This window comes from Chiroxiphia lanceolata, chromosome 20 (assembly GCF_009829145.1).
Source record: "Chiroxiphia lanceolata isolate bChiLan1 chromosome 20, bChiLan1.pri, whole genome shotgun sequence".
NCBI lineage: Eukaryota > Metazoa > Chordata > Aves > Passeriformes > Pipridae > Chiroxiphia > Chiroxiphia lanceolata.
Genome location: NC_045656.1, coordinates 9,006,474 through 9,020,081, shown reverse-complemented (window position 1 = coordinate 9,020,081; position 13,608 = coordinate 9,006,474). Strand labels below are relative to the sequence as shown.

Here is a 13,608-nt window from a genome sequence, read left to right as displayed (position 1 = left end):
TCTCGTACACATCCACATGTTTTTCACCACTCAGGATTCAAAACACAGGGAAGGATAAGGGGGTTTAGGTCTCTGTAGTTTCTTTTAGGCAATTGCATATTTCTTACACACACCCCAACTAGTTAATTGATTTATTTTTTTTCTCTTAACTAGTGCTATTGTAGCTAAATTCTCCTTTATCAGAGTATTTAATCCTCCCCCACATCCCAGCTCTTCTCAGGACACAAGTATTTCCACAGAACTTAAACCAACCATTCAACAGAAGAGGAAAAAAATGCATTTCTTGCAAAATGCCACATCCTCCAGATATGATTTTTTGTCTTTTAGGATACCAATATCCATTGCAAGGCAATCAGTGTAACATTTAAATCAGAGAAAGCATTTAAACCTTTTGCAGCACTTCAGTCACCTAAAGATCAGTATGTGCTCTAAGTACAGAAATGGAGAATTCACCCGAATGAATGTTCCCATTTATTTAAGTATCCCCATTAACAGTCTGTGGCATTGCATTAGCAGGCTCCAAAAGAAAGCCATAACAAAATCTGAAAGTTAAATTCAGGGTTTCCCCCTGGGTTTTGATCCCTTTTTTTGCCCCCTTTAGTGGCATCTGCTCCCAGACAAGCAGTTCCCCATCCAGCCCCCCATGGAACAGCCAGGCAGGTCTGGGGTTCTGAGTCATATTCAACCAGACACAACCAGCCTGCTCTTGATTACCAGCTTTCTCCCATCAAGGCTAATTAACCCTCTAGAAAAGGTGCTTAAATCCTAAATAAACAGGCATTCCCTTTCCATTGCAGCCTGAGAAAGTTGCCCATGAGGTAGTTACTGCCCATGTTCATAAGGAACTCCAGCCCAGGACTCAGGAATTGTCCCTGCACTGGCAGCTCCGACGATTCACTGGAATCAAAGCCCTGCATTAACTCACTGGGCAGAGCTTCAAGACCTACAATGACATTTAGGAGAGGAGATACAAATTTTGTTACAGCTTTCCTACAAGCAGCTACTGCTTAATTACTCCTGGAGGAGTGATCAGGAGCCCTCTCCTGAGCACTTCAATCTCCTGGAACATCTCTGGGCTGCAGCTCTGCCAAGTCCTGTACCTTGAACAATTGCAATTTGTCCTCTGCGTGGCTTCAACAAAATCCCAGGATGCCACCTTGTCAGCTGTCTCCTCCTCACACAAGCCATTTGATGTAGCAGAATACTTCCTCCTAGGATTCAATACCAGGAGAGTTATTTGGGATCAACATATGTTCTTTTCTTATCTTCTGGCAAAGCTCAAGAGCGCTTTTGTGACACAGGACTCAGCAAAGAAATGATAAATGGCCTTTTACTGACATCTTGAACTGAGAACTAAATAAATCATTCCTAAATAGTCAGGGAAAAATTAACTCCTTTAAAGTGGTTTATTATAAGAGTAAAGCACCTTCTGGAGCATCTTTAACAGAGCTACTTTCTGCAAGGAACACACAGGACACTCGGGGTATTTTTAGTTTCACGGGGTGAGTACCTACTTGTTCTGTGCTCTGTTCATGTTGCACTCCTGCCAAACTCTGTCCACCACTTGGTTGGCCAACTTCCTGGGGATTTTACCACCATGGTGGCTGGTACTGTCAGAGATAAATCCGTCTGAAACCGAGGAGAACTTCACCCATTTCTGGGCAGATTGAGGATCAACTGAAAACAGCACCAGAGGAACAGCTTTAGGCAATGGGGCAAAGCACTCACAGCCACTGTTGCTCCAGTTCAGTCAGCACAGGGAGAAAAGTATCTTCTTGCCTCAGTGTTAGGAAATAAAAACACATAGAAAATTTAGGAGTAGTAGCAGATTATTATAACTAAGAAAAAAGGCACCATGTATGTTTATAAGTGTGATGGCTGCTCTTTATTTTTGAATGAACTATTGACCTGAAAAAGGAAATAACTTGAGCAAAGCCAACACTATTATTTAAAAAAGGGTCAAACTTAGGTAACAGAAGAGCTTGGGGGAAAAAAGAAATAAAACCTCTTCTGCACAATAAAATATATTTATATAAGTCACCTGAAACTATCCCTGAGTTAAAGCAGTTTCCCATAAGCACCACTCACACCCAGGACAGAGGGCACTCAGCCTTCCTGGAAACTCAGCTACAAGGAATCTTCCTTGGGCTGTGAAAAAAGCTGAAAATATCACCTTGCTCCCCAAAGATTGAGTGCACAAGGTTTCTAAAGCTATGGCAGAACACAGACATGAACATAAACAAACACAGAGGGGAAAAATCCCCAAATTTCCCCCCAGCAATCTGAAGGACTGGGTAACCACACCAGGCACAGCAGCAGTCCTGGTGTCAGCACCTTACAGGAGTTTGAGTTCATTTTGCCCACAGCTGGACAATACAAACTGGGTTTACTACAAGAAACTTTGGGCTAAAGAAATGTGGGTTTTTATAACAAGTTGCAGTGAGAACAGCTGGATCCTGCCTGGACAGTGCTGGGCTGGAAGGAGGAGCCCTCGGGCAGGAGGTCACTCTGTACCTGTCTGAACCTCCTCCGGGGACGTCGGCGGGGTCAGAGTCACCGAGGACATGGCAGGGTCTCTGGTGGCAGCAGGCACTTGGTGGACACCCAAGCAAGTGGTTGAGCAGTGGGGTGCCCCCACAGTGCTGGGGGCAGGGATGTCTGTCTGAGGGACCAGCACGAAGCACGCCGGGTACACCATCCTCACCCCAGCTGCAAACGGAACATGGGACGGTCATTTACCAAAAGCTCACACTGCAAATCATCAAATGCATCATTTTAGCAGCCACTCCTAAGTTTAGGTACCCTTCTCTACCTACTGAAGCATTTCTGCTTGGACAAGACTTGTGTTAGCACCCTCATCATTACTTTATGATTTGTTTTATGCAGAAGATTTGGGTGAATGAATAAAAAGGGCTTTGTGCACACGGGCAGAGACAGCCCTGGCAGGGACATGCTGCTACCATTTTGTTTTATAAAGGCTGAAACCACAATTTTTAGTGTCATTTAACACTGACAACATTCCCATCAGCACAAGGGTCTCCAGCCACCACTGCAGCACCTTCAGAGAAAGGATTGCATCAGTTGGCAAATCAAAGGTCAACAGCCCTTGGCAGAGAACAAAACTGCTGCGTGCAGGGCTGGGATTTTAGGAACAGCAGCACATAAAGGCAGTGCCTGAGTACATCAAGTTCTCCAGGACTGTGGGTTCGAAGCCATTCCTGAGAGGCACATCTGTTCTGTTTGAATTTGCACCGGCTTTGGAACAGGACAACTTGCCTTTGATGCAGCTCAGATGTCAACAGGGAGAGTCCAGGCGTTTTTTATGCTCTTAATTATTCATTTAAAAAAACATCTTGTCTCTCAGGGCACAGAAGAAAAAGACCTGCTGCTAACGGGTCTGCAAAATCCACTTCAAATAATAATAACTCATCTTAGAGAGTCCTGAGCATCGAACAGAAAAACAAACCCCAACAGCCACTGCAAAGGGTTGCAAAAAGAGTAAAATGGGGCCACTTTTGCACTCAGAACTTTGCAGACCTAATCAGCCAGTTTATTTCAGTAATTAAAAGGTAATCTGAGTACTCACCAACAAGGACTTCAACAGCAGCTAAAGAATCATCCTCCCAGTCCATTTCTTCCTGCTTTTCCTCAGATCCCTCCTTCAAGTTGGATGTGACAGGATAGAATTGTTTCCATTCCCCAATAAGCTTTTTTGTGGATGAATCAGAAAGCTTGAAGGACTGCCCTGTGAGTGTGCCATTCAACCCAAAGGGGCTCAGGATTACTAGAAGGTAAATCAAAACACACTGGAGATTATAAATCCAAACACACCAGAGATTTTATCTGCCCAAAATTCACTCTGCCCCTCTGAAACAGCAGCACTGTTATTCCAGCCACACCACACAAACAACTGTCAAAATGCAGCCTAATCATGTTTTACTTTTAGCAATAGATACACATGGTTAAATTTATATGCACTGTGAGAATTGAGGTAACACAATAAGAATTACAAATCAGTCTATTCAAACAAGCAACAGGCAGGTTTTCCTCTTGGCTTGTGAGGAGTCTCAGACACTGGTGGGATAAAGAAACACTTCCAAATTCTGGCACAGTTAAGGTGTTTCCTCATCCTTTCATTCAGCTTGTTACAACAACAGAGTGTGCTCAGGGAATCATCTGGGTCATGTTTAGTCTTGTCCATATTAGGGAAGCAGAGTTAAGTTGCATTCAAAAAAAAAAAAAAAGGCAAGTTTGGCCACTGAGCATTAATAACTGAGGGCCAGGTGTGTGTTCCTGCAGGGGACTGATTTCCACAGCAGCACCAGGGGCTGAGACAGGCAAGGATCAAACATCCCTCTGACCAGACTCAGGCTCAGAACTCCTCTGTCCTGCAGAGCATAACCTGCATCTGCTGGTGGAAGCACAGGGATTTACAGGCAAGGAAGAGCCAGAGAGGAAAAAGGGGAAGGGGAGTGAACAGGTGAAGTGTGTTGAGTTAGAAAGGCATTTCCACAAGAGAGGTTGATGGAGGGTTACAAAGCATGCTGAAAAAGCACAGTATTTAAGTCACCAATAGGACAGCCCTTGGAAATCGAGTTTATTGTGTGGTGAAGACAAATTCCTTGATTATATGCCAAGAGATGAACATGCAAATGACCCATGTGCAGGAAGAGCCAGGACACATCACCCACAGGTAAAGCTTTGCTCCCACTGCCAGTCTCTGCCACAGATCCTCACTCTGAGCCACTCCAAGGAGCAATTAATGTGGAACACTGAGCCCTGGCTGCAAAACCCACCTTGGAAGGGGCTGTTGGACTGCTGGGCCAGCGTGAGGTGCTCCTCACTGAGCAGGTACACGGGCTGGTGCTGGCTGATCTCCACACTCGTGCACACATTGCTGTCCCCGTGCAGGAAGAAGGTGAAGGAGCAGGACAAGTGCTCACTGGGAGAGAAAAGAAGGTATAAGTATTAAATATAAAACTTCAAATAAGTTGATGTCTTCTTCTGTACATTTATTTAAAATCTCCACAGCTATTTCTGATCATTGATTATTCGTAATGAGGTCGTATCCAGATCCTCCTGTCACAGGTGGACTAAACAGGATTTAATATCAGACTTATTAAAAAGCCAAAAAGAAGGGTAACAGCTTTGAGAAGTGGGTTTGTTTTGTTATTTAAATTGAATCTTATCCTCAGGTTCCTGTAGCCAACCAAGTCACTAAAAATGAAATCCCATACCTGCACACGAAAGGGAAGATACAATCAATAAAATAAAAATAAAAAAAAAAAAACAAAAAAACAACAAAGCTCCAGACATTGTTAATTAAAGTCATTAAAGCAAGTGTCAATGTTTAATACCAGATGCTCTCCTGACAGTGCCTCTCATGGTCCAGAGTTTTAGGGCAAAAAAGCTTGTACAGCAAAACCCACCCCAACATTTCTTCTTCACTCGACTCTGCATTAAATGCTGTTTTCTTTGTGCTGGTGAACACCTATATGAAACCTTCTCCCTCCCAAGGAATTCCCGGTTTTTGCAGCCCTGCTCTTGTTGTGTTACCAAAACACAGCTGACTCCCCCTCCAAGGACAACTGGCACAACATTTTACCCATCAATTCACCAATTTTAATTAGAGGGCAGGAAGAAAGGAAGGCAAAACCAAGCAGATGCCACAGAAGCAGGGCATCTTCATATCAAGTTCCAACTGAAAAATCCTTTTTCTCCCTTTTTAAAGAAGCTGTCCAGGTAACATTCCTCAGTTATCTTGGCTACAAGTTACCCAAGTGTGTGCCAGGCTGACACAGTCCCCCAGGAGAAGAGCAGATGTTGAAAAGCAGAAGATGCTGCTCACGTTGGACATTAAATCAGGTCCAACATCATGGCCAGAGAAGGACCAAAGTCAAGCAGAACCTGAAAAGCACTTAAACTACTGGACAGAAAATAAATCCTCCTGTGGAAGGAGGGGAGCAGCAAACAGTGCTCAGGCTCAGGGAAAAAAGGGATCCAGTCAAGGGAAGCATTCAATTAAGCCAGTCAAAAGAGCAGATACATGTGGGGTTTGTGTGGTCCAAGGGAAAGACACTCCAGGAACTACTGTATCCTAACAAAGAATGCAACCCCACTGTCTCCCCAAAAATACAACCCCATCACCCCATGCTCAGGAGGGTGTGCAGGCCCTCTGGCCTCGTGGAACACTTGAGTTCCTTGGTCTCCAGCAGAATACAAAGAATTCCTGGGACAGACAAACAGCTCCAGGGCAGGAAGGACCAGGCACTGACCAGCCCTATAAAACAACCCCCACAGCTGCACCCCTGGGTACATTTGTAGGGTCATTCCCAAGACCTTTCCCAGAGGATGATGGTGGGATGATAAAGAGTAAGGGGAAAAAATGCTTCTGGTGTTGGTACAGTCAGAGAAATCCATGAAAAGGGACATGGATCAGGGCACTGAGTCTCACCCCAAAGACCCCAAAGAGTTGCACAGTCACCACAGTGAGGAGAGGGGGCACAGTGAGAAACCCCCAGCTCTGCCAACCAGCAGATGGAAAACTGAGGATCAGAAAACTGAGGATCAGAAAACTGAGGATCAGAACCAGCTCAGGGCTGAGAGAACCCCCAAACTGTTCCTGCAGGGGCAGGAAGGACAGGACAGTTTTACTGCAGCCCCTCAGAGCAGGACAGCAGTGACCTCCCCAGGGAGCTGCTCCCAGGGAGAAGCTGGTTTGGGTTTTAGGAACAAAAAGGGCAGGAGGCAGCTGAGTGAATTATCACCATTCAGTCACTCAGAACTCCCTGCAGTGCTCAGGATTCCCAGGAAAGGTAGTTTCCAAAAGGAGGTGGGGATGGAGCTGAGCATCTTGTTGATGATTTTAAATTCACGTGGCCAGGACACACCACTAAACTCCTGTATGGAAATCTGATTAAACTTTAATCCTTAGGCAAATGGTGGAAGACTGATTTTCCAATTGAATTTTATTTTAAAAACCATATTGGATGGTTTAAGGGGAAAGAGTTGGCGGTGTCTCGTTCTGAGTGACAGACAACAATTCAGAAGCTCAGGATAAGTGAGACAAAATTTAAAAATAAAAGCACATATTCTTTAAATACACTTTAAATGCAATAAAGCTACATCTCCTGTAAACACCCCATTGTTACCCAGATAAAGGTCAGCATAATCTGATGGAATTCAGATAAACCAAGACAAAGAGAGCCATCAGCATGATAACAGGAGCATTTCAATTCATCCCACTGCAAAACCAGTCCTAAAGAGCAGCAAGGAAAACTCAAGGTCACCATGCAAAAGCCAACCCCAAAAATACAACCAAAAAAACCCCCACCCCAAATTAAAACCCTTTTCTTCCCCAACTCAGCAGGGGAGAAGTTTCCAACAAAATAGCACAGTAAGAAAAGGAGAGCTGCAAACACTCTGCTCCCATGGCAGGGAGGGCACCATCCACGGTGCTACAATTCAGCCTGGAAAACCCAAATATGACCAACTTTGCACTAATTCTGGTTATAAATTGAAGTGTGAACAGCAGAGCAATGCACAGCACCGGGGAGGGTTTCTTTAAGTACTTTCAGAGGTGCAGCAAAGTCCCTTTATGGAAAGAGGGCAAGGTTGTTTCACAGGAGAAAAACAGAGTAAATGTGGTGCTGTCCCTAAACTCAGCCTAGGGGAGACACGGGAGATAATTTGCTTTAAACTAAAGCTTGACATGGAAGGTCAAACTAACACTTCAGGGACTCAAACACAGCATTGAGTTCCTTTGGAGCTGGTCCTGCTCAGAAACTGGTGCTTCCCACTGAACATCATCCCTGCAGGTGCATGGGAAATAATCACAAGAAATGAAGAATCCCATTTAAATAACAAAGATTATCAATACAACGAAGGTCTTTGCAGGGGCTGGAGAAAAAGGGGGAATAGAAAGAACCAGAGCTCTGTAAGGTACTGGATGTCCCCACAGCCACTGGTTTATGGGCTTAGCAAGAAACTCTGTCACCATCAATGTTTTTAACTTTTTTAAAATTAATACACTTGTACATTCTCTTTGTGCAAAATGCTGCTTCAACCTCAGCTTAGGAGGGATACTCCAAACCCTATCATAACCTATTTAAAAAATAATTATAATTTTATATATATATCTATACATCTCGATATCTCCACCATTTCTCCAAGTCTTTCTCTAATCTTCTCAGTAATTCACCTCACAGCCAAAAAATTCTAATCAAGGAAGAAAAAAAAAATCTACCTCCTTGTCACTTTGGGGTAAATAGGCAAATTATCTGTGCAATTCAGCCCAGGACACAGTAACAGAACAGGTTGGTGGTTTCCTGTTCACTCCATTTCTATTTGCAGCCTATTTTAGGTGCCTCAGATCACTGAGAATTTGTGCAGAGCATCTGAGGACTGAAATGTAAAAAAAAATACCTTCACCTCAACACTTTGAAATGTAAGTGTGCATGAACAGAGAGTCAGTGACATCCTTAAGGTGCAGAAACAGCAATAAAATAAAATAATTGTTTGTTTTAAAGTTAGCATTGACAACCTTGCCCTTTTTTGGTACCTTTACAATTACCATCATCTATTGTTGCACGTATTTTAGCAGAAAATACTGAAAACAAAATCCTAATTCTCAAAATAAAATATTTTTCTTGTCTGACCCTGAATAGGAAGTTGCTCCATTAATATTTCATTGAAGTCCTAATCACAGAACTGAAACATCAATAATCCCATTTCCACCTGATCTCAGAATACAGATGTTATCAAGTATCATCAGAACAAACTGAATTTTCATCTGAACACACCAGAATGAGTTCCAATACTGAAAACAACTTTAAAAGCAAATAAAAAATAAAACAGCAAAGAGACACTCCTTGGGAATAATGTTATTTGAAGCAACATTCAGTCCTCATCTACACTCCATTAAAATACATTTGTATAAATCCATTTGATTCCCCCTGCTCCCTCTTCCCTCTAATCAGACAAAACAAAGATGTTTTAGGTTCAGAGACAAAGGATTATTATTTTATGGAAGGGGAAAAAAAAACAACCAGAAGCTGCTGTGGAAGATTTCAATACAATTTCTACTTCTACCTTTGCAAGAAAACCTGAAGGGTAGGAGGGGAAACCACACTCCAATTCCAGTGCACAGGAGGTTTGCACATCTCCATTAGCAGACCTGAAATGTTCTTGATAAAAAGGTCATTAGGCCGGGGTTTAGTCTCCACATTAGTCCCAATGTCGGGCTTTAGATCTTCAAAGTGCTTCCCAAACATTGGCTGCACCAGGAGCTCCCTAATCCCCACTCAGGGCACAAACTCCAAACCCCCCCTGGCTCAAAAGTCACAGACTGACCCCACTTTTAGTTCCAAATAAAAGACCCTGCAGCACATTTAATAGTAAATTTAAAATAAAAATAAAATAAATAAAGCATCCAGATGTTTCAACTGAGCGAGAAGATGTTTGTTTGTTTTATGTAATTCCTATCTCCTGTTTTCCAGGACTGCCTTTGTAAGCTGCTCCTGAGCCAAAGCACTGCTGGCCTTACCAAAATATTGACCAAATCCTTGTAAAGGACACAATTGTGCCATTCCCTGAGGGAGGAAAAGGGACAGTGCAAGGAAGAACTTCTGTCCCAGTTCTGATCCCACCGTCTCCCCTGGAATGGGGCAGAACAGACTTTGTTTGGGAGCACAAACACATCAGCTACACTTGGAAGGCTCTAATTAATTAATTATTATGCATCATTATTTCAGTCTGTTCTAAAATGATTGCCTGAAATTGGTAGGTGTTGGCCAGCACCCAGAATCCTTGGGGCATCTGCACCAAAAAAAAAAAAAAATCAATATATGAGGACTGGCTGACAATAATTTCAGCACAGAGCTGAGGGTTCCCAAGTGCTGCATTCCAGTGCCCAAGGAGAACATCTCCAAAGGGTTGTCCTTCACCACACTGGTCCTTACATGAATTCCAAGGATCAAAGAAGCTCCTTTTTAAAACAGTAAGTTCTTCTACAGCAAAACCTTCTACAGTAAATTCTTGGTCTTACAAGTAAATATGTTCTCTTTGAAACAAAAAAATGTAAATATGGAAAAGGTTTAAGGTGACACAAACCCCACAGAGCCCTAAGACCCCTCCTCCCGTTCAGTTATTTGATTATTAACTTTTCCCTTTAACCAGGTGGAGATCCAGCACTGGAAGGAATCAGCACAGGTGAAGGGCTTGCTCAGAACACTTTTTTGGGACAATCCAGCCCTTCCAGGTGCAGCTGGAACACCCCAGAGCATTAAAGAGGAGCAGCTTCTCCACCACCCCCTTCACACCTTTGCTGCTCCAAAATCCCATCCTGGTTTAAAGAGGGCATCTCCAACTCCCACTCACCACAATCCTGAATTACCCAACCCCACAAACTTAATTCTGACTACAAAGGAGCAGGAAATTAAAGATTCATTTGCTGTAATCAGCAAAATATAAGTAAAACACCAGAATTAGAATGTTATATTAACACACCTCCAACAATAATTGCCAGGGAAAATATTCGGGTTTTCTTGATTTAAGAAATGAAAGAGGAAAAAAAACCAAACCACACAAGGCAAGCACATGAATTGTTTAATTATGAAATACTTCAGAAGGGTTTGTTTTGTTTTGTTTTAGTTATTTTGAGTGGGTTATTCTGCCTTTTAAGCACTGAGGGAAATAGAAGATAAGAGACATCAGGTCCTCATTCTCTATATATTATAAATGTATATATCTCATATATATGACTGTGACAAAGAGATGGAGCAGCAAACACCCTTCTAACATTCCCAGGAACTCCCCATGGCCAGGGAGGGAAACACAGCACAAAGCTGGTTGGGATGGGAACACAAAGCAACAGCAAAGGAGAAAAAACTTCCAGTTCAAAGCACATCACTAATGATTCCTGTCAAAAGGCTCAACAGCCCAGCTGGGGATGTTTGGATTTTATTTGGACCAGAGAGTTAAAAATATGTATTTATTCCATAAGCACACTGTGTGCACTAAAACAAATATAAATGTAGCAAGTGACCTGTACTGCAGAATAAGCCACAGTCACCCTGGACTTCCATATTTTTAAATTAAACTTCATTATTAATGAGCTTCACCCCAATAAAAACAAAGCTGAAACAAAAAATTTTATTTGTGTACCCACTAAAACTCTAAGACACTAAGAAGCAGCAAACTGATTTGTTCAGAATGCAGTAAGTTTACATACAAATATATATATGTGTGTGTATGTGTGTATATAACACAAAAGGTTTGTATTTCTCCAGACAGAATTATAAACAATCCCACAAAAAGTTTGCTCCTGTTCCTGTATTTCAGGACTTAAATGAGACTAATAAACCTGTCACCTTATACTGTAGCATCCTTTAATTTGAGGCTGCAAATCTCAATGATCTGAAGTTGAGCTTTCCCAGAGAAATATCCCTGTGCTCTAGAGGATTAGGATCCAGAATAGATTTGGGGAATGGGGAATACTTAGACACTGCTGTGTTTCAAAGCCAGTGTAACAGCTTTCCATGTATTGCTCTTTCCCATCCTGAAACATTTACAAACATCTTGTTAAGCCAGATTTTTTTTTTTTCAAAGTTCAAAATGGAAATGTGTTACCAAATTGCCATTTAACAAAATCTCAAGTATCTAGATGGGTTTTGTGTTATTTCATTGTTCAGTGAACAAAAAGAGCAGATTTATTGTTGAAAGCTAAAAACCAAGAGCCGTATCATTTTTTCCTGATGAACCAACTACCAGTGTAATTTAAGCTAAATAAGAGAAAACTGCTTTGTGATGTAAAGTGCTAAATTTGTCTGCTTGTAGTCTCTGTAGCAACCCAATATTCCAAAGAGACAATCATGTGATCAATGCTCTCAGCTCCTGCTGTTTATCCTGCACTGTCCTACTTACAGCAGCTCTCAATTCCAGCTGTCTCCAGTCAAAGGAAAAACATCACCTGCTCTCCTGCCGGGACACGATGCCAGAACAGCCTCATTAGAGCTGGTGTAAAAAAATGTTGACATTGTTTGATTTAAAGATTAACATAGGGAGGAAATTTATCCTGCAAAGAGCTGAGCGGCCTCCGTAGGAAATATTCCAAGGAAGAGCCACTTGGTTCCAGATATTACTGTTGCAAACTAAACACACAGAAATAAAGCCCAAACCTGGGGCTGCACCTTGGTTTCGTGGTGAACTCCAGGATGAAGGAATTTTGATGCTTTAGCACCCAGAAATCTTGTTTGGAATTAATAATAACTCCCAGCATCGTTCTGGGGGATCAAGGAGTACAATACTCTGCTCCTGTGGGAAGATGAGCCATGGGAAATGGGAAAAAGGCAGCCAAAAGGGGGATGAGGGAGAAATGTGGGTCACAAAGACCAAAAGCACAGCACTGCCTTTGTTTAAGGGCAGTGAAGACCAAGCACCAGCAGCTGATCCCACCAGTGCTGTTCATTTATCCAGACAGACATTTTGGGCAGCAGGACCATCTCCAGGGCACAGCCTAAAAAAATAACACCCCCCCACAGTCCCCCCAGCCATGGCCATTCCACCCAGGAATCAGGGATCACACCCACTGGGGCCAGTTCTTCCTCATGGTAAGATGAGGTAGAGAATAAAAAAAAAATCCCTGTATCCAGAACTGTGATAAGCACACCTTGAAATCCAGATAATTACGTGTACAAAGGTTTCTAATAAAACCAAACTGATACCTGGAATATTTCTCAGCAGTTCTCATTTCCCATGGAGTTGTTGTTTACATCAGGTAGTTAAAATAGGATTTCCATGGAGAAAAAAAAAGAGAATGGTGGGTTGGCATTATAAAATCCTGTACCCAGACTAAGGGTACAAACCTGGGAAACCTGTGCAGCAAATTACATTTTGTAGGCTCTGATAAGCTTATCACTTGTGCTTTTCCAAGTGGGTTTGGGGGGGATCTTAGGGGGTTTTTACTTGTTTTGGGGGTGTGGTGTTTTTCTCTGGTGTTTTTTCTGCATTTTGTTTTTTTAAGTGAACTCGTCAGACACAAGTTCTGCTTTGCCACCCACTGCAAGTGGTTGTATTATTTCCCAATAACAAGGAAGAAAAAGCAACCATACAAGTAATATAGCACCTTTCAGAATGCAAGGTTTTCAGTTGTCTATCAGATCCACCCACAAAATCAGGATTACTCAATTATTTGCTTACTGGTATTTCAATTGTGTTAAAAGTTTAGCAAGTTGTAATTCTGACCAAAACTCCAAGAGGTGCCCTCCATGTAAACACAAAGTACTTCTGCTTCTTTAGGAGAGTCAGATTTCATCTCCAGGATGAAATTCCATCTAAACTAGTATTTAATTTGACAAGTTTCCTAATCATATTGATCCCAGGTATACACTGCTAATGAGTAAGAGGAACAGTCTCCTGCAGAGACAGTTATTGGAGCAGCCAACCAGACCAGCTGGATGCAGCAGGTCACAATCTCATACATTTATAGGGTGGATTTTGGAATAAAGCATAGACAACCATACTCCTGAAAGTGGCAGTACCAACACAACTGGTTGGAAAGGAGAACAGGGAATGACATTCCTGCTTGTCAAACTTTAATTTAATGTGCAG

At 42.4% G+C, this 13,608-nt stretch overlaps 1 protein-coding gene across 1 annotated transcript in view; it reads right to left on the bottom strand.

Moving 5' to 3' along the window:
- MED13 (mediator complex subunit 13) overlaps window positions 1-13,608 on the bottom strand; it is a 54,031-nt gene that overhangs the window by 24,230 nt on the left and 16,193 nt on the right. Inside the window, exons 4-8 of the mRNA XM_032707340.1 lie at window positions 4,797-4,942; window positions 3,587-3,784; window positions 2,515-2,709; window positions 1,515-1,677; window positions 1,101-1,211 (exon numbers count right to left, since the gene is read on the bottom strand). Of these exons, the coding sequence (XP_032563231.1) occupies window positions 1,101-1,211; window positions 1,515-1,677; window positions 2,515-2,709; window positions 3,587-3,784; window positions 4,797-4,942 (813 nt within the window). The remainder of the gene's footprint in view (window positions 1-1,100; window positions 1,212-1,514; window positions 1,678-2,514; window positions 2,710-3,586; window positions 3,785-4,796; window positions 4,943-13,608) is intronic.